Genomic DNA, 21,668 nt, shown 5'->3' with positions numbered 1-21,668 from the left:
TTCCCCGGTTTCTCTCTCCCTCCTTTTTTAAAAAGTGGGGTTACATTAGCCACCCTCCAATCCTCAGGAACTAGTCCAGAATCTAACGAGTTTTGAAAAATTATCACTAATGCATCCACTATTTCTTGGGCCACTTCCTTAAGCACTCTGGGATGCAGACCATCTGGCCCTGGGGATTTATCTGCCTTCAATCCCTTCAATTTACCTAACACCACTTCCCTACTAACATGTATTTCGCTCAGTTCCTCCATCTCACTGGACCCTCTGTCCCTTACTATTTCTGGAAGATTATTTATGTCCTCCTTAGTGAAGACAGAACCAAAGTAATTATTCAATTGGTCTGCCATGTCCTTGCTCCCCATAATCAATTCACCTGTTTCTGTTTGCAGGGGACCTACATTTGTCTTTATCAGTCTTTTCCTTTTTACATATCTATAAAAGCTTTTACAGTCCGTTTTTATGTTCTCTGCCAGTTTTCTCTCATAATCTTTTTTCCCCTTCCTAATTAAGCCCTTTGTCCTCCTCTGCTGAACTCTGAATTTCTCCCAGTCCTCAGGTGAGCCACTTTCTCTGGCTAATTTGTATGCTACTTCTTTGGAATTGATACTATCCCTAATTTCTCTTGTCAGCCACGGGTGCACTACCTTCCTTGATTTATTCTTTTGCCAAACTGGGATGAACAATTGTTGTAGTTCATCCATGCAACCTTTAAATGCCTGCCATTGCATATCCACCGTCAATCCTTGAAGTGTCATTTGCCAGTCTATCTTAGCTAATTCATGTCTCAGAACAATCGAGAACAAATATCGAGAACAAGAACTTGAAAGTGAGATCGTTTTAAATACGGGTATCGGCTCGAAACTTTGACTGTTTACGCTTTTCCATAGATGTTGCCTGGCCTGCTGAGTTCCTCCAGCATTTTGTGTGCGTTGCTCTGTTTTGTTTCCAATCCACAGAAACCATTGTACTGGTATTAGCAGCCATACAGCAGTGGTCAAGACCTCAAATCTCCTTCACTGTGTCCATTTTATTGTGCTGCCTTTGAGACCAGTCTATAAATTGTCTTATTTGTCTAATTATTGAGTGAGCAACAATTTATTTTTATTTTATGATTTCACTTGAGTTTTCAGCACAGAAGACTGAGCTTCACTGGAGTGTTATACAGATCATGCTGTGCCAGTGGCAGTGTTGTTTTTTCAGTTGACCTGCTAAACAGAACTCCCTCACAAATGAACGTGATTCCTCACTCTACAGATATTTACCCCTCGACCATCTCATTAACACAAACTATCAGGTGGATATTTCACAGCCTATAGAACCTTGCTCTGCCTAAATCATACTTCTACATTTACCATAATATGACTGTCTGTTTGGAGGCACCCAAAAAAGTTGTATATGTATTTAAATTTCTTTTTCTTCAATTCTAAGCAAATTGACAATAATTATTGCCCTCATCTCTTATTCATTTACCCTCTCATGTTTAGTATTGAAGAATTTTAATTGTTCCTCTTTGCGTCAGCAGCTATGCATTTTTCTTGTGTCTCTTGGGCATTCTGATCAGCCCTTTAATGTGCTTCTGCACGTTCCTACGTTTGTCCTATTGAATCTCTTCCCAGTTTGAATTTGTATCCCTTCTTTACTCCAATTTATTTCAGTGTTAATTTGTTAATCTATTTAAGTCAAACTTGTTTGCCAATTTTTTTCTGACATGCTATGAATTAATCTTTTGAATAGCCATTCTAAATGTGCTTGACGTTGAGTGCAGTTGAACAGCCACCTGCAACCTAATTGCTTTAGCCGTTCCAACGTGTGAGACTATTCAATTGCTAATTGCGATTCAATCCACAGAATTTTAGTGCTATGTGACACGGCCTGGCGATCTATTGATTTGTACAAACCCCAGCTTCTCAGGTAAGGCAGCCCTTGCCACCTTTAGCAACACACACAAAATGCAGGGGGAGACTCAGCACACCAGGCAGCGTCTATGGAAATAAAAATGCTGTCGTTGCTTTGGGCCAAAACCTTGTTAATTTTGCACTTCATACAAAAACAAGAAACAATATCCTTGAGGCAATCTCTGCCCATTTTGACTGTAAAGATTAAAGCTTACCCTATTTTGCTTTAAGACTCTCAGTACACTCTAAGGTTATAAAATGAGAGAAAAATCAATTTTCCATAATTTTCTTTGAAGATAGTTAGATATGTCAAGTCACCTCACTTCATATAACATATAATAAAAATTTTAACATTCTTCTTCTGTGCTGACTCACGTCAATCACAATTTCGAACCGCAGTTTGAGTGCTCTCCTTCTCTCGATGGTGAGTGTTTGCTGCCGATTCTTGAGTCCGGGGATACTCAAAATAAAAATGGTACTACAGACTGTAACGTCGAAACAGTGACTGTTTGTCTCTTCTCTTGCTGAGGAAGTGATATCTCTCTGTCCTTTAGTGAGAGAGCCTGAGGGATGTTGAAAAGTTAGGATGAGAAGTAGTTTTGATGGACTGTAGACCATGGTCTCTCTTTGGGGCTTTGCTGTTGCTTGCATGGTGAGTGGCGGGAAGTGCTGACGCTTTCTGCTAGAGTAAGTGGAGAGATGGTTGATGCTACTTGCTGCTTCTTGTGTGTGGGAGGGGGGCAATGGCTTTGAGCTTCATACATTTTTTTCTGTCATTCATTCTTTGGGGTTATTCTTCTGTTGTTACGAGAATACACATAAAATTAAGATGGTTGCTGGCCTGGGCTAGCATCAGTGGCATCAGCAGTTGGTCTGCCACCTGCCCTCAGGGGAAGGAGAGATAAGGAACAATGGAGCAGCGTCTGGAGATGTGTAATGAAGGGATGTGGGAGGAAGAGCTGTCTGGAGCGGCTCCCCCCTTTGAGCCCTGAACTGTTTGAAGTGATGGACAGGCGATACCCCAGCAGGGGGATAAAAAGGGACAGGTTCGCTAAGGCAGACACACACGCCACCCGAGGTAACGAGACCCTGGAAGCGGTGCGCCTCTCACGAGTGGTGAGAAGAACCGGACAACGCACAGGGTGGAAAGGTACGATCAGCGGGAACCCGGTGTGTGTCCGCCCTTGCCTGGGTGCCGGGTTCACTGCAGAGGATCGACCGCATCTGGAGGAGGGGTCACAGTCGGTGACCTCAGGTGACATCACCAAGGACCCGCCCAAAAGCTGCTTGTGAGCCATATCGCCGGTCTGTGAGTGAAGCTGTGCTGAATGATGAGTTGTTCCTATTCTATGTCTCTCTTCCCCACCTTGTCCATCGCCATGACAACGATTACTGCGAACTGAACTACTAAACTGGACTGAACTTTGAGTCATTTTGAAATTGGTCATTTACCCCTAGACAACGATAGAGCTTGATTGATGCTGTTATCTTAATTCTGGCACATGTGTGTTTATCATCACTGAACTGTTGCATTTATTATCCTTTCGATTACTGTGTTGCTTGTTTCTTTAATAAAACTTTCTTAGTTCTAGTACTCCAGACTCCAACTGAGTGATCCATTTCTGCTGGTTTGGCAACCCAGTTACGGGGTACGTAACATAAGTGGGGTTCTCGTCCGCGATTTTGAACGCTAAATTTGGGACGGAGTAAATTGATTGGGTTAAAATTCCCGAAAGAAAGAAAAGACAAACAGCAGAAATGGAGGTTGAGGAATTTATAAAGGCGCCGACCTTGGAGGCATTAGAGGATGCCAGGAAATCGGAATTGATAGCTGTGGCCAAACGGGTGAATCTTGCTAAGGTGAAGTCGACAATGAGGAGAGAGGAGATACACAGAGCTATTGTAGAGCACTATGTATCTAAAGGTGTGTTTCCCCAAGGTGAGCTGGGGGAGGTGTCTATTGAAAAACCTGCTGGAGACGCGGTACAGGTACAGCTTGAAAAACTGAGACTCGAGCACGAGTTCCGGGTACGGCAGTTAGAAAGGCAGGAGAAAGAGAGAGAGTTAGAAAGGCAGGAGAAAGAGAGAGAGTTAGAAAGGCAGGAGAAAGAGAGAGAGTTAGAAAGGCAGGAGAGGGACAGACAGTTGGAGAGAGAAGAGAGAGAGAGGGACAGACAGTTGGAGAGAGAAGAGAGAGAGAGGGACAGACAGTTGGAGAGAGAGGAGAAACAGAGGGAAAGGGAATTTGAGCTGGAGAAGTTAAAGATAAGGGCCGAGCAGGGGCTCGTGCCGAACCAAGGTGGAGGGTTCCGGGCGACCCAGGAGGTTAGGCTGGTTCCCCCATTTGACGATACCGATGTGGATCGGTACTTTCTCCACTTCGAAAAAGTAGCTATAAGTCAGGAATGGCCGAGGGATAAGTGGGTTGTCTTACTTCAGAGTGTACTGAAAGGGAAGGCCCAACAAGCTTACTCCGCCTTATCCGCGGGAGATGCCCAGAAGTATGAGGTGGTGAAGGAGGCCATCCTCAGGATTTATGAGTTGGTCCCGGAGGCATACCGGCAGAGGTTCCGGAATGCGAGGAAGCGGTGGGACCGCACGTATTTGGAGTTTGCTCGTGAGATGCAAACATATTGTGAGCGTTGGTGCGCCTCGAAAGGGGTAGAGGGGGATTATGACAGACTGCTGCAACTGGTTCTGATTGAGCAGTTTAAAGGTTGTGTCCCTGAGGGTATGAGACCCTACCTCGATGAGAAAGAGGCAGCCACGTTAGCCGCAACTGCTAAGTTAGCGGATGAGTATGCGTTGACGCATAAAATGAAGGTTGCCCCGAGTAAAGGCTACCAGAAGGGTAGTCAGGACGGCGGGGAGAGTCCGCCGGAAAAGTCAGAAAGTAAGCCGGGGACTAGTGAAAAGGATAAGGTAGACCGGGAGCAGCCTGGTAGGAAGTCTCCTGGGGTCGTCTGTTATAATTGTGGGAAAGTCGGACACTTTGCGTCCAGGTGCTTTGCCCCAAGGAAGGAGACGGGGAAAGGAAAAGCTGAAATTTTGAATGGCTGTATTGAGCTGTTAAGCGAACCGCTAGGGAAGGACAGGTCTGAAAAAGTCCAGGAAGGGCGCGAGAGGTTTATCTCGGCCGGACTGGTGTCAGTGAAAAAGAGGTTAAAACCAGTTCCAGTGCGGATCTGGAGAGACACGGGAGCGTGTCAATCACTAATACTGAAGAGTGTATTAGAGTTTAGCTCAGAGACCCAGACTGGGGAGGTAGAGGTCAAAGGTGTTGGGGAAGGGACAGAGTCAGTCCCTTTGCACCAGATACATTTACAGAGCAACCTGGTCTCTGGACTAGTCACGATCGGGGTGAGGTCCGAATTACCGATGAAAGACGTGGAAGTCTTGCTCGGTAATGACATCGCCGGAGGAATCGTGTTCCCAGTCGTGAGATTGACGGGTCAGCCTGCCAGCATGGAGGCCCCGCCCGCGATGGTGAATTTGGCTGAAACATTTCTGCCAACCTTGTATGAGACAGGGTGTAGTGAGATAAGAGGTAGTGAGGGAGCTGGGACGGACGTAGCAGTAGCCAGGAAAGAATTTGTGCAGACGCAGGAGCGAGACGAGGGGCTGATGGTTTTTGCCGAGACAGCTCTCTCTGACACAGCCTTGACAAGGGAACTAGTAGGCTATTATGCGGATGAGGAAGTGCTAAGGAAGAAAGGGAAATCAAGTACAGTACCCGCAGATGAGGAATGGGGGGTGGTGCAAAAGAGTTATGGGGATGAGGTTTTTAACATGGCCCACGAGGTACCCCCCGGTGGACATTTTGCGGTGCTGGAGGAAACAGTTGGTGGAATCATGAAAGAGATTTACCGGCTGCCCAGGGGGAAGAATGTTATTGATCATGACCGACGCGAACTGAGACGGTCACCGGCTTTTGATATGCTAACAAACCTAGTCGGTGTTAGCGTGGAAATCAATGAAGCTAGGGGCCCCTTGATAAGAGGAAAAAACCATTTTGAAAAGATTAGGATGGGATCGGTCAGATGGGAGAAGGCTATTGTTTTGGCCAGGTCTACTGATAAGGTCTCTCCCTTAATCCCCGAAGGAGTAATTAAACGACTCGCACCCATGTGTTTGATTGTCCCGAGGAAATGCAAAGAACTGGGACGTTGGGTTATGTCTGTTACAATAGGGCGGCCCAGTAAACAACACCCATATTTTTAAAGTAATTCAGTGACTAAAGGGCTGATGAACACAGAGGTGTGTATTGGCAATTTAACACGGCTGTCTGAAGCCAGCTTGATAGTGAACCTTGGAAAAAATGAATTCGGCCACGCGAATGTCACTTACCTGGGAATTGTGGTGACACAGGGGCAGCTGGCAGTGATGCAAGCTACAGTGCAGGCTATCGCTGACCTCCCAACCCCGACAGACAAGAGGGCCCTCAGAAGGCTTTTGGAGATGGTGGGGTACTGCAGGAAGTTTTGCAATAACTCTGCGGTCAATACCCGTCCCCCTCCTACTAAGCCCTTGCGAGGGAAAATTGAGTCGGAATGGGACGACCCTTGTTGTTGTGGTCCGGGACAAAACCAAATGAGAGGTTACATTGGTCGCAATTCATCAGTGTTTTTGGCCACTATGAAGTTTGCTGAGTTGGAGCCTGGTCTAAGGGATTATTAATAACACGTGTAAAAGGAACAGAAAATGTGATGACTGTCTGTCAAGGTGTTGACAATTTCAAATTCTCTGTATTAGCTAAATAACTGTTAAAGATGTATATTGTGTATGTATCAGATAATGTAGTCATGTTTGTAATTTTTACCTCCCGGTAAAAATCCTTAAAGGGGGGAAGTGTTACGAGAATACACATAAAATTAAGATGGTTGCTGGCCTGGGCTAGCATCAGTGGCATCAGCAGTTGGTCTGCCACCTGCCCTCAGGGGAAGGAGAGATAAGGAACAATGGAGCAGCGTCTGGAGATGTGTAATGAAGGGATGTGGGAGGAAGAGCTGTCTGGAGCGGCTCCCCCCTTTGAGCCCTGAACTGTTTGAAGTGATGGACAGGCGATACCCCAGCAGGGGGATAAAAAGGGACAGGTTCGCTAAGACAGACACACACGCCACCCGAGGTAACGAGACCCTGGAAGCGGTGCGCCTCTCACGAGTGGTGAGAAGAACCGGACAACGCACAGGGTGGAGAGGTACGATCAGCGGGAACCCGGTGTGTGTCCGCCCTTGCCTGGGTGCCGGGTTCACTGCAGAGGATCGACCGCATCTGGAGGAGGGGTCACAGTCGGTGACCTCAGGTGACATCACCAAGGACCCGCCCAAAAGCTGCTTGTGAGCCATATCGCCGGTCTGTGAGTGAAGCTGTGCTGAATGATCAGTTGTTCCTATTCTATGTCTCTCTTCCCCCACCTTGTCCACCGCCATGGCAACGATTACTGCGAACTGAACTACAAACTGGACTGAACTTTGAGTCATTTTGAAATTGGTCATTTACCCCTAGACAACGATAGAGCTTGATTGATGCTGTTATCTTAATTCTGTGCACATGTGTGTTTATCATCACTGAACTGTTGCATTTATTATCCTTTCGATTACTGTGTTGCTTGTTTCTTTAATAAAACTTTCTTAGTTCTAGTACTCCAGACTCCAACTGAGTGATCCATTTCTGCTGGTTTGGCAACCCAGTTACGGGGTACGTAACACTGTTTCAAGAATGACTGCGGTAAGCAAGAATTTCAGGTTGTATATTGCTTACATACTCCGAAATTAAATGGCACATTGAACCATTTTGACTAACATCAAATCCACATATTCAGAGCCAATTCCAAATAAATTCTAAAATTGCATTCAGGCACAATAATAGTCATAGTATTTTGAAGGTTCATTTATTATCAAAGTATGTATGCAGTATACAACTCTGAGATTCTCCAGATAGCTACAAAACAAAGCAAACCATTGAAATCAAAGAAAAACATCACCTCCGTGCATAAAAAAAACTAGCAAATCGTGCCAACCAGCAAAATGATCATCAAACCATCCCCTCCCACGCAGAAAAACAAATCATGCAAACTGCAAGAACATTAAACTCCAACTCCCCCACACAAAAAAACCTTACAAATCGCACCAAATTAAATTGCTCAAATGGCAACAAGAAAGAACAGATGAAAATACGGAATATAAAAGATATCAAACTGAAAAGAGCACTTATAACCCACAGAGAAATTCTACCATTATTCGTCAGGCATGGCATTATTTTTTTTGAACTATCTTCCCTGAATCTTGGTATAAATTTTTAGAAACAAAAAAAAAATCTGTATAGGATTTTGGGAAATATTAAACTTGGCCACATCAATTAGTTACTGAACATTGGTTTATAAATTTCTGTTGCCTTGTTCGATTTTGCACACTGCAGATATTCTTTTAACACAAATCCAAATGGCCTTTTCACTGAAATACAAGTCATTTGAAAGACGTGGATCAGAAATCAATCACTTTAATTGGAACCAGCAAGAGAAAAAGTGAATTTTATTTCTTATGTCTGTGTACAGTGAGGTATTTTCACAGTATAATGTAGATATAATGAGAATATACTGAAGGCATTCCGTCTAGTCACTACAATATTAATGACCCAACACTGCTTGTGCTCCTTGTTCTCTGGTAATCACATTCCATATCCTCAAGGGGCTATAGATCTTTGCAGTGTTGGCACATACAACACAACTGGAATGCTAAATGAATTTTATTTTTTTTTCCTCAACCATTTTTAATAACTGCAGAAATGATATTCAGAATTCTGAAGCGCACAGAATTATTGTTTAGATCGAATTTTTAGATAGTAGGAATCTTAATGCTAAATTCCCATTTGGATAATCTACACTTGAACCTGAGACCCTGGTTGTGTTTCATATTCACTTGATGAGACTACTTGAAAACAAAAGGCATTATTAGCAGAGCACTCCATTATGGCAGATACTGGAGATATGTGCAACGACAACACAAATGTTAAATTCTACTTCAATTTTTAACTTTAGGCATCATTTTCAAATATATTTCAATATTAATTAAAATAGGAGCTTCAGGTGTTTGCTAAGCAAGCTGATATCTTGAGAAACAGAACATTCCAGACAAAAACATTTAGGGTCTTACAAATGTTCTTTACCTTTTCTCTGAGGACAAATTGACCATATTTTTTTCTGGGAAAAGAGAACACGAAAGGGCTTGAAACTCCAAACTGGAAAAAAAAAAGTAGCGCTATCCATTCCTATCAATTGGATTCGAACCTAGTAAACTTTTCATATTTTAGTAATGTCGTAATGAAATGTAATGTAAAAGATTTTCAATAAATCCCAACTGTGCACGAAAAGTGGAAATCTGTAACTATTTCTATAGTACTAATTCTGAAGCTAATGTTTTTTTTTACCAGCACTGCCACTCATTAGCCATGAACTTGCCTATTGACTTTCTAAAGTGTTTTTGCAAAGCATGCTGCTGTCAACAAGTCATCTGAAAACACTGTGGTTTCAACAGGACTTCTGTGCATTTCCTCAAGCATACTGAAGAATGATTAATGAGAAGTCAGAAACGGAACTTAATATCAGTTAGAATATTTAATTGAATAACACAATTGGAAAACAAAGAGGTGAATGGAATAGATAGACATGAAAAATAAAAACAAAGTAAATAGAAGATATTTACCTTTTTTTAAAAAAAAACTCTTAACAGAACAAATATGACTCCAAGCTTGTAAAAAGTTATCTGCAATGCCGAAGGTATTTTACAGCAATTAAGACATCATGTGGTTCAGCAGGTGGACAATTACCAACTCTTTCTGAGGTAAGTCAGTAAATTCATAGTAATCAAGGCATTTGATTGGCAAGGCAATTTCTGGAGGATACTTCTAGACTTTAACTTAGCATGTGCATCACATAAACAGCAAGGATCATATTATAGCCCTTCGAAGAGCAAAACACTGAGGCTCTGCTAAATTAGATCATATATAATTCACAATAAAATAAAACAGTACATTATTGAACTGTACTGAAGTGCAAATCTGCCTACCACTACCCAACCAAAATCAAAATGGCAGGATACTGAAAAGTCTTGGAACCCACTTAAGTTTGATATTGAGGAATTCTGAGAGGGGGTCGGGGAAGCCAGAAGGAGGTGAAGAACTCAGTAACAGGAGATTTTAGATTGTGAGGAAAGGACGATCAAACTTTATTAAATGCTCGGAACCTTAGATTACCTTTTCCCCTACACCCACCCCCTACCCCTGCCCCCACACCATAGCAGCAAAATAAATGACTGGAAAATAAATTACCTGGAAAACTAATATTTTTCTTGTCAAATGATTTTCCTACACAGAAAGCTGACGAATTCTCTGCATCAGCACCAGTCACATACAAAACAGAATTCCATTAGTCCTTTCATTCTATTTAGTTCTAATCCTTAAAATACCTGATCAAGTAGGTGGCTTTTTAACTTGAAATTGGTGTCTACAAACAGAATGTTCTTGTATTGTTATGCTAAGTAAAAGCTTGAATAGTTTTGTCTTGAAGATGCCATCAAGTTGCAAAACAGAAATCATGGTGGTGCTTTACATTTGTCATCGAGTAAATACCTTTCCATATCACACATACACATATACACACACACGCACACACACACACTCACTTCTGCACTATTCAGTTATGTAACAACATTTAATTACAAATTTGTGTAAAAGATAGTAAAAAGTTTTAACAAAGTAACAGATAGCTCAGTTATAAGCAAAATTGTTTGGTTAAAAAAACATTAATTACAAATGCTATTATTTGCAATATCGGTAAGGTGGTTTTTAAAGTTAAACGTTTCTTTCAGTTTCATAATTAGGACTATTGGTACTTGTTTTTCGGAATGTCAAGAAAAAAGCTGACCTGGTTTTGAAATAAATATGTGGTCCACTTGAAAAAGTATAAAAAGATTTTAGCCTTCAAAAGCAGAGCTGTTACTTTGGGATATGACCTCCGTTTGCTGCATTAGTGGGCTCCAAAGTTCATCCATTTTGACGAAAGTTCACTGATCTGACATGGAAACACCGCTTCTCTCTCGCAGATGCTACCTAAACTGAAGGACTTTTACAGCTTTTTCCACATTCTATTTAATGGTTTGCTCAGACCTGATCCTGAAAGAGAAGTCATATTATTAGCCAGTTCTGATAACTTGTATATCGGAATGCAAGCACTGAATGATAAGAAAAAAATGAACATGAATTCTACAACTTTCTAAAACTTTCTAAAACTTCTATTCTATTTTCTTACAGACAAAATCATAGTAATATACTCAGTGACCAATTTATTGGATACACCTACTCATTAATGCAAATATCTAATCAGCCAATCCTGTGACAGCAATTCAATGAATAAAAGCACGTGAACATGGTTAAGAGGTTCAGATGTTCAGGCTGATTTATACTTGTGTGTACTAGCTTGCACTGTAGCCTGCGCAAGTGGGCTATGCTGTTGTGAGCATCTATACCTGTGCGTTGGTGTGTCTGCGTCGCTCTGCAATTCACCGCCAGAACGCTAGTTGGTGGTGGTGTTTCTATGCCACTGCGTTGAGTTTCTTTGTGTTGAAACTCAACGCAAAGAAACTCAAGCTTCAAACAATGGCGACTGAAACGGAAGGAGGGTGGATTTTCTCTGCTTGTCCAGCCACTGAGAGACTTGGACAAGGACATGCATTTCAAATATTTTCAGATGTTGGCAGGTAGATTTGACGATTTGGTTCATCGTCTCCAACCATTCATATCGCATCAGTGTACGCACAGTATACTCAGAGACTGGCAATCGCTATTCGAGTTTTAGCTTCAGGTGGAAGTCAACAGGCTGTAGCAGCTAGCTACAAACTGGTGTCAAGCACAGGGTCCTCCATAATTTCGGAGGTCTGTAAAGCTTTATGGAAAGCACTGCAGCCAGAGTTCCATCTCTGCTCTTCAGTCGCCCAATGGCAAGCTATTGCAGCCTAGGAGGAAATGCAACGCTACCAAGCAGACCAATCACAGTGATGCGGTCCGCGTCGCTGCGATGCGTAGTTACATTTTGGGAGAGGTGCGTGTTAGGCTACGGCATAGGGTTCGCGTAGAGTACAGTGTAGTATACATCAGCCTTTATTCAGACCAAAGATCAGAATGGGGAAGAAATGTAAGTGGGATCGAAGTGACTTTCGACTGTGGAATGATTATTGGTGCCAAACGGGGTGGTTTGAGTTTCTCAGAAATTGCTGATCTCCTGGGATTTTCACACACAACAGTCTCTAGAGTTTATAGAGATTGGTGTGAAAAATAAAAAGCATCCACTGAGCGGCAGGTCTCTGGGCAAAAACGCCTTGTTGATAAAAGAGATCAGAGAATGGCTAGACTGATTCAAGCTGACAGGAAAGTGTCAGCAACTCAAATAACCGTGTGTTACAACAGTGGTGTGCAAAAAGCATTTTTGAACACACATGTCCAATCTTGAATGGGCAACAGAAGCAGACGGCCATGAACATACATTTAGTGGCCACTTTATTAAGTGCAGGACCTATGTGCTTTGTGTCCTTCTTCACAAATTTTGCAAGTAAACAGAACCCACAGAGCTGTACAACTCTGAATAATAAGCATCAACTCATTCCTCAAGAACCTTATTTGTTCCTCTCTGCCTGTACCTGCTGTGCATCTCCTTTTTCCTAAGCAGGGTGTCAATATCTCTCAAAAATCAAGGTTTTAGTCACAAGAAATGCAAGAGAACACTCAAGAAGGAAATCAGCAGGGGTAAAACAAGGCATGAGGTTGCTCTAGCAGACAAGGTGAAGAAGAATCCTAAGGGCTTCTCAGATATATTAAAAGCAGAAAGATAGCAAGGGACAAAATTAGTCCACTGGAAAATCAATGTGTGAAGCCGAAAGATATGGGATAGATCTCAAATTGATTTTTTGAAACTGTATTTACTTAGAAGGTCACAGAGTCTACAGAAGTGAGGCAAAGCAGCAGCGAGGTCGTGGACCCTATACAGATTAGAGAGATGTTTACTGTCTAGAGACAAATTAGGGTGGATAAATCCCCAGGCCTGACAAGATGTTCCCTCAGACCCTGAGGGACGCTAGAGCAGAAATTGCAGGGGCCCTAGCAGAGATATTAAAAACATCCTTAGCTACTGGTGAAGTGCTGGAGAATAGCTTATGTTGTTTGAAAAAGGCTCTAAGAATAAGCCAAGAAATTATAGGCTGGTGAGCCTGACATCAGTACTGGGAAAGTTCTTGAAAGGTATTCTAGGGGACTGGATATTCAAGTATTTGGACATACAGGGTCCAATTAGGGATAGTCAAAATTGGCATTGTGCATGGTAGGTCGTGTCTAACCAATCATACAGTTGAGGAAGTTACCAGGAAAGTTGATAAAGGCAAGGCAGTGGATGTTGTCCACATGGACATTAGCAAGGCATCTGACAATATCCCACATGGGACGCTGGTCAAGAAGATTCGGTCGTTTGGCATTCAAGATTAGGTAGAAACTTGGATTAGATGTTGGCTTTGAGGAAGAAGGCAGAGAGCGGTAGTAGAGGGTTGCCTGTCTGACTGGAGGCTTGTGACTAGTGGTGTGCTGCAGGGATCAATCCTGTGTACTTTGTTGTTTGTCATCTCTATCAATGATCTGGATGATACTGTCTTTTAACTGGATCAGCAAATTTGCGGATGACACCAGGGTTGGGGGGGGGGATGTAGCGGATAGCAAGGAAAACTATCAAAACTTGCAGTGGGATCTGAACCAGCAGAAAAAAAATAGGCTGAAAAATACAGATGGAATTTGATGCGGACAAGCTCGAGGTGTTGCACTTAGGTAGGACCAACCAGGGTATGTAGGTCTTAGACAGTAAATGATAGAGCACTTGAAGAGCTTGGTAGAACAAAGAGAACTGGAAATACAGACCCATAATTCATGGAAAGTGGCGTCACAGGTTGGTAGGGTCGTAAAGAAAGCTTTTGGCACAATGACCTTCATAAAACAATGTGCTGGGGAAAGGACCTGGGAATTTATGTTATAATTGCATAAGACAAGGGTGAGGCCTAATTTGGAGTACTGTGTGTAGTTCTGATAGAAGAAAGATGTCAATAAGATTAAAAGGGTACAGAGAAAATTTACAAGGATGTTGCCAGGATTTGAGGACCAGAGTCATAGGGAAAGGTTTAGGTTAGGAGTTTATTCCCCAGAATGTAGGAGATTTTACAGAGGTATATCTCGTTATGAGGGGTATAGATCGGGGTAAATTCAAACACACTTTTTGCACTCAGGTTGGGTGAGACTACAACTAGAGGTCATGGATTAAGGATGAAAGGTAAAATGCTTAAGGGGAATATGAGGAGGAAATTCTTCACTCAGAGAGTGGTGGGAATGTGGAATAAGCTGCCACCATAAGTGGTGGATGTGGGTTTGATTTCAACACTTCAGAATCTGGATAAGTACATGGATGCGAGGGTTATGGAGAGCTGTGGTCCGGAAAAAGGTCAATGGGACTAGGCAGATTAATAGTTTGGCATATACTAGATGGGGCAAAGGGCCTGTTTCTGTTATAGTTTTCTATGACTAACCAGCAAAGAAGCAGCAGACTAATGCTCAGCCAGACACTGTTCTTCCACAATGTAAAAACAATACAACATCTAGTGGAGGACAATGAAGAGGTCAGAAGCTGGAAGCCCTGGAACAGCTACCTCCTACAGTTTCAGCACTCATATTAGTTTGTGGCTTCAACTTCAAAAACAATGAAGACATTTACAATTAACTTCCAATTATTCAAAAGTAGTCAGATGAAGTACCAAGCATACAGCACCTGGGCCTCAATTAAATTCAACAAAAGAGTTTAGTCCCTTTGCTTTTCACTTGAGTCATGTTATTTCCAATGAATGTTGTTAATTTCAAATATTATGCACACAGCAATCTAACTTACCCCTTTGTATCAGTTATGTCTGTATTGCTATCTTTAGATATGTCTTCCTCTTTGGTATCTGAAAACAGTTCAAGCATTATTAGATTCTGCAGAAACTTAAGAGATGAAATTTAAGTATGCCCCTGATGGTATGTGGTTCTTGCAACTACTTGCAGTCTCCAAAGTGCTATCAAATAATTGTTTTCATAAAAAAAGACATTTTATTGCAAAGGAATTACAGTTCTCAATCTGTATGAAAACTAAATGCTGCCATTTTCCTTCACAGCATAAATCGATTGAGAAAACTTTCTTCAGTTAATAGGTAACTAATAAATTGTAATTCAAATGATTTACACTTCAAAGGGAAGAGATGATTTACCTCACAAGCATAAAGCATAAAGATTATCACAAAAGCAAAAGAAATCTACTCCTAATATCTTTGGATATCCTAGAGTGTAACATAGAATCACAACATTGCTACAGTTTATGACAGGAATTTGGCCCATCATTTCTTTGATGGCCCTCTATCTGCACCACATTCTAGTTCCAAGTAGCAGCACTTTCTCTGTTGCCTTGCAATTTTCTCTCCAGCACGCATGTATCCAGTTCCCTCAAAGATCAGACAAGATGGGCCGAATTCCTCTCATATAACCTGATCATCATCTCATATTCCAATTTATGTTACATAAAACAAGTGCCCCTTACACCAGTTTTACTTCTCTTCCTCTTTATCTTAAACCTGTACTTCTAATTCTCAAACACTTTACCTGAGGGAACACTCACTTATTATATACTCTCATTATTCTATCAAATCTTCCTTCAGCCTTCCTTTCTCCAAAGGAAATCACCCCAGCCTGTCTAATTTATCTTTGTAACTGTGCATCTCAAGAAACATTCCTATAGATCTTTACTGAATCTTCTCCATTGTTTTTAGACCATTAAGACATAGGAGCAGAATCAGGTCATTTGGCCCTTCAAGTCTGCTCTATCATTTCATCACGGCTGATTTATTCTTCTTCATAACCCCATTCTCCTGCCTTCTCCCCATAAACTTTGCTGTCTTACTAATTAAAAACCTATCAACCTCCGCTTTAAACCTATCCAATGACCTGGTCCCCACAGCCGCCTGTAGCAATGAATTCCACATATTCACCACTGCCTGGCTAAAGAAATTCCTCATTATCTCTGTTCTAAAGGGAGTCCTTCTACTCTGAGGATGTGCCCACTGGTCCTTGACACCCTCCCCCCCCCCACTATCGGAAACATCCTCTCCATGTCCACTTATCTAGGCCTTTCAATGGAGGTTTTCACATCCTTTCTATAATGTGGTGAGCAGAAAAACATACTTCTCCAGTTGAAGCTCAACCAGTGTTTTATAAAGATTCAGGAGAATTTCGCTGCACTCTCATTCTTTGTCTCTATTGATAATATTTGAAGAACAGCATGCCTAATGAATTCTTGGGACTGGATAAGATCAGTCATTTAATAATGTGTGCAATTTCTAGACAATCACTATTCATTTAGGTACTTGTCTACTTGAGAATTTTCAGAAATATATCTTCAGCTTCCCTGGGCGTTAGTGAGCTGATAGTCTCCTTTAGTAGTGTTATCTGAGGAACAAACATTATCAAGACATTTTCGAGAAACATCCAAGGATATACCTTGTATCAAAAGAAAAGGCCAGTAGGCAGAGGAGGTGGGGTACCTCTGTTGATAAAAAATGAAATAAAATCCTTAGAAAGAGGTGACACGGTATCAGAAGATGAAGAATCCTGTTGGGTAGAGTTAAGAAGCTGCAAGGATAAACAGACTCTGATGGCAGTTGTACACAGGCCTCCAAATAGTAGCCATGATGTGGGTATCAATTGCAACGGGAGATAGAAAAGGCATGTAAAAAGGGCAATGTTATGATAGTCATGGGGGATTTTAAATATGCAGGTAGATTGAGAAAATCACGTTGGTGCTGGATCTCAAGAAAAGGAATTTGTAGAATACTTACAAGATGGCTTTTTAGAGCAGCTTGTGGTTGAGCCCTCTAGGGGAAAGGCAATTCCGGAAAGGGTGTTGTGAAATGAACTAGATTTGATTAGGGAGCCTAAGGTAAAGGAACCCTTGGGAGACAGTGATAATAATATTATAGAATTCACCCTGCAGCTTGAGAGGGAGAAGATAAAGTCAAATATATCAGTATTACAGTGGAGTAAAGGAAACTACAGAGGCATGAGAGAGGAGCTGACCAAAGTTGATTGGAAGGGGAGACTAGAAGGGATGATGGCAGAACAACATGGCTGTAGTTTCTGGGTTCAATTCGGATAGATACATCTCCAAAATGAGTAAGTATTCTAAAGCAAGGATGAGGCAACCATGGCTGACAAGGGAAGTCAAAGACAGCATGAAAGCAAAAGAAAGGGCAAATTATAGAGGATTGAGAAGCTATTAAAAACCAACAGAAGGCAACTAAAAAAGCCATCAGGAGAAAAATGATGAAATATGAAGGGAAGCTAGCCAATAATATAAAAGAGGATACAAAAACTACTTTCAAATATATAAAGAGCAAAATAATGACAGTGGATACTGGAACTACTGGAAAATGACACTGGAGAGGTAGTAATGGGGGAACAATAAAATGGCAGAGGAAGTTAATGTATTTTGTGTCAGTCTTCACTATAGAAAGCACTAGCAGTATGCCAGAAATTCAAGAGTGTCAGTGGGCAAAAGTCAGAAGGGCAAAGGGACTTGGGAATCCTGTGCAGGACACCTTAAAGGTTAACTTGCAGGTTGAGTCGTTGGTAAGGAAGGCAAATGCAATGTTCGCATTCATTTCAAGACGACTAGAATATAAGAGCAAGGATGTAATGCTGAGGCTTTATAAGGCACTGGTCAGACTGCACTTGGAGTATTCTGAGCAGTTTGGGCCCCTTATCTAAGAAAAGATGTGCTGGCATTGGAGAGGGTTCAGAGAATGTTTACAAAAATGATAAATGATTCCGTTTACAAAAATGATTCTGGGAATGAAAGGGTTAACATATGAGAAGCATTTTAATGGCTCTGGGCCTGTACTTGCTGAAGTTTAGAAGATTGAGGATGGGATGGGGGAAGCTCATTGAAAGCTACTGAATATTAAAAGTTCTGGATAGAGCAGACACAGGGGGGATGTTTCCTGTAGCGGGTGAGTCTAGGACCAGAGGGCGCAGCCTCAGACTAGAGGGTCGTCCATTTAGAATAGAGATGAGGAGGAATTTCTTCAGCCAGAGGGTAATGAATCTGTGGAATTTATTGCCACTGAAGGCTGTGGAGGAAAACACATTGAGTATATTTAAAGTGGAGGCTGATAGGTTCTTGATTAGTCAGGGCATCAAAGGTTACATGGAAAAGGAAGGAGAATGGGGTAATAAGTCAGCCATGATAGAATGGTGGAACAGACTCAATGGGTAGAATTTCTTAATTCTGCTCTTATGTCTTATAATCTTATGATTAAAACCTGTGCTTCAAAGTATTAGTAAAAGACGCAAGGGATTGGAGATGCTAGAATCTCTCCTGTCAAATAATAGCCATGCCTCCTCTATGCCCTCACTCCTGATTCAAGATTCCAACCTGAAATACCAACGACTACCTTCCTTCACAGCCCGCACAGATACTCCTCAATCTGCTGAGTTCCTCCAGCTGATTGTCACTTTTTAACATCCACATGAGGAAACAGGGAAGATTTAGGTTTATCACTAATGTTGTGAACTTGATAGGCTGAGTGGCCTACCATAGTCCTATGGAAATTAACAAGTATGGAAAGTAACCACAGCGGTAATGCATCCATTTTGCTTGATATTACAGATCGAACCAGCCTCTGCCTTTTCACTCACCCACACTTATTTTATAAATAGATATTAAAAACTAAAATCAATTCTGACAACAAATCATGATAATTAGAGCACAAATGGCAATTCAGCAATAATGCTTACACAAACTAAGTAACTGGATCAATATTTTCCAATTTCAGTTACCTACACCTTCTTTGTATCTTTTACCTTCTTTCTTTTCTAGTAATTGTCTGTCACCCATTTGAACAGACCTAATAGTCCAGATTAAGTCTGCTGGGGCGGGGGGGAGGGGAGAGGGCAGCAATACAATGAGCAACTGGCACAGATGGCCTTCCAACACTCAACACCATCTTAACTTAAGATCCACAAATGTAGGAGCAGAATTAGGCCATTCTGCCCGATAATTCTCCCCTGTTATTCCAATTTGGGTCATTAATCATCCCTCTCAACCCCATTCTCCTGCCTTCTCCCCGTCACCTTTGATACCCTTATTAATCAAGAACCCATCAACCTCTGCTTTAAACATATCCAATGACTTGGCCTCCACAGGCACCTGTGGCAATAAATTTCACAGAATCATCACCCTCTAGGTAAAGAAATTCCTCATCACTGTTATAAAGTGATGTTCTGAGTCCTAGACTTCTCCACTATAGGAAATATCCCCTCTGCATCCACTCTAAGTCTTTCAATATTCTGTATGTTTTAATTAGATTCCCCTCATTCTTCCAAACTCCAGCAAGTACAGGCCCAGAGCTCCTCATACATTAACTCCTTCATTCTCAAGATCATTTTCGTGAACCTCCTTTGGATCCTCTCCAATGCCAGCGCATCCTTCTTAGCTAAGGAGCCCAAAATTGCTCAAAATACTCCCAAGTACAGTCTTGACCAGTGCCTTATAAAACCTCAGTATTACATCTTTACTCTTATGTTCTAGGTCTCTTGAAATTAATGTTAACATTGCATTATGCCACAGGTCAGGTATCAATGCAACTGACCCCACACTTTACTGCTGGGCTCATCAATGATTCCAGAAGTAACTCCAAAAAGCAGAGAAGACTGCATGCATTTCACATCCAGCCTTCTATTTATTTAAATAGTTTATCACCCTTAATTTAAAAATTCCCTGGCTTTCACCTTGTAATTAAATTTTCAGCATTTTTATTTTACTTCATATTAATATTTTAACTAATTTGTAGTAGGTTCATAGATTTTTAAAACCTGATTACGCAATTATTAGTTATATAATTAATAAAAATCATTTAAACAGCCTTTAATAGATAAATTAACAGAGTGAAATATGGCTGTGTCGGCAGATAGAGGCCAGAACTGTCCTGTGGTGGGACCCCAAACTTCACTGCCTGAGGCTTGGTCTTACCGTATACTTCTGTCTTGCGGTCATGGAAAGTCTGAATGTAGGCATTGAGGGAAAAACCTACATATATTTGAATTCTACACATTTGGGTTGCTTTTATGTTTGAGTACTCACCTAGTTTTCTCTCTTCTGGTTCTTTCTTTTCTTCAATTCTCGCTCGTTTAGTACATTTCTTGTTGTGTGTAATATTTCTCCGGCCTCCTTCTCCTTCATCTTCAGAGTCAGAAAATTCATCATCACGTGCTATTCGCTTATCAGATGCTCGGACTGCAATTGAACAAAAAGGATCAACTGCCCCAGTTCTATATCAATATATTTTTAGTATCCTTTCAAATAAACATTTAAATATATACATGCAAAAGAAAAACCTTTTATCGCACTCCTTTTACAAATCCAAAGCACTTTTTCTACACTTCAAATTATTCAGTAAACAATCATTTTTAATAAAGTTCACTTCAACTTGTTCCAATCATACAATTTGCATGTAAAATCTTCTGATGTTCTCTCATAGTCTGTCATTGTAGGAAACTACATCTTACTGCCAGTTAAGTAGTACTTATAATAATTAAAACAATTAAACATTTAAAATAAAAGGCACTTGTATATATAAGTAACCCAAATTCTTCAGCGCAACCAATGCAAGTGTTACTGTATGTTTATAGATAGATATACTTTATTGATCCCGAGGGAAATTGGGTTTCGTTACAGCCGCACCAACCAAGAATAGAGCATAAATATAGCAATACAAAAACCACAAACAATCAAACAACAAAATGCAAACTAAGCCAGATGGAAAATAAGTCCAGGACCAGCCTATTGGCTCAGGGTGTCTGACCCTCCACGGGAGGAGCTGCAAAGTTCGACGGCCACAGGCAGGAACGACCTCCTGTGACGCCCAGTGTTGTATCTCGGTGGAATATGGCCGAAGTCCAACAAGTTCAATATCCGGTCTACAAACACGTTCCTCGATTGTAATATGACCCGGATTGCACCATCTGTTGTTAACCAGAACAGTAAGCACCCAACTCCTTTACGCTTACCGCTCTCAGTGCACTTCCGGTCAGCCCGAACGGTCTGGAAGCCGTCCATGGAGAAGTTTTGATCGGGTATGTCCTCGTGCAGCCACGTTCCAGTGAAACACATAACATTGCACTCCCGAAATGTTCTCTGACTCCTGGCTAGTGCCGTGAACTCATCCATTTTATTACCCACCGTACTCCTCTTCTCCATAAGTCTCTGTTGTCTCGACCCGGTCCTCTTTCCTCACCTTTGTGATTAGCATAATTTACCCTCGGTCAAATAATTTATGAATTTGTACATCTCACCCCAAATAAGATATTCCTCTCCATAGATGCTGCTCAACTTTATGAGTTCCTCTAGTATATCCTCTCGATGCTGAGTTCCTCTAGCATCTGCAGAATTTCTTGTGTTTATACTAGGGTGTGTCGCTGGTTTCAAAATTGTTAAATCTAAGAACTAAGCTGCTTGTCTATCTTTCATAGATTTATGTCACATTTTATACTCTAAGTCTTCATTCTTGTAATACTTATTATTCTTTAACAAAAAACGAATGGAAAAAAAAATAGGACCTTAAATAACTTTTCCTTTCTGTACTCCAGTTGGTTAACATTTCAGGCCAAACC

The 21,668-nt window shown here is 41.4% G+C and overlaps 1 protein-coding gene across 2 annotated transcripts in view; it reads right to left on the bottom strand.

The window, feature by feature from the left end:
• Positions 1-7,935: 7,935 nt before the first annotated feature.
• Positions 7,936-21,668, bottom strand: part of LOC134338109 (histone deacetylase 2-like) — a 68,664-nt gene continuing 54,931 nt past the window's right edge. For both annotated transcript variants that reach the window (XM_063033659.1, XM_063033665.1), the window contains 3 exons: positions 20,140-20,292; positions 14,860-14,917; positions 7,936-11,063 (listed from right to left, as the gene is read on the bottom strand). In XM_063033659.1, the coding sequence (XP_062889729.1) occupies positions 11,036-11,063; positions 14,860-14,917; positions 20,140-20,292 (239 nt within the window). In that variant the 3' untranslated portion in view covers positions 7,936-11,035. The remainder of the gene's footprint in view (positions 11,064-14,859; positions 14,918-20,139; positions 20,293-21,668) is intronic.

Source organism: Mobula hypostoma, chromosome 2 (genome assembly GCF_963921235.1).
Source record: "Mobula hypostoma chromosome 2, sMobHyp1.1, whole genome shotgun sequence".
NCBI lineage: Eukaryota > Metazoa > Chordata > Chondrichthyes > Myliobatiformes > Myliobatidae > Mobula > Mobula hypostoma.
Note: the sequence above shows the minus strand (reverse complement) of the source record. Positions and strands in the feature narration are given on the sequence as shown.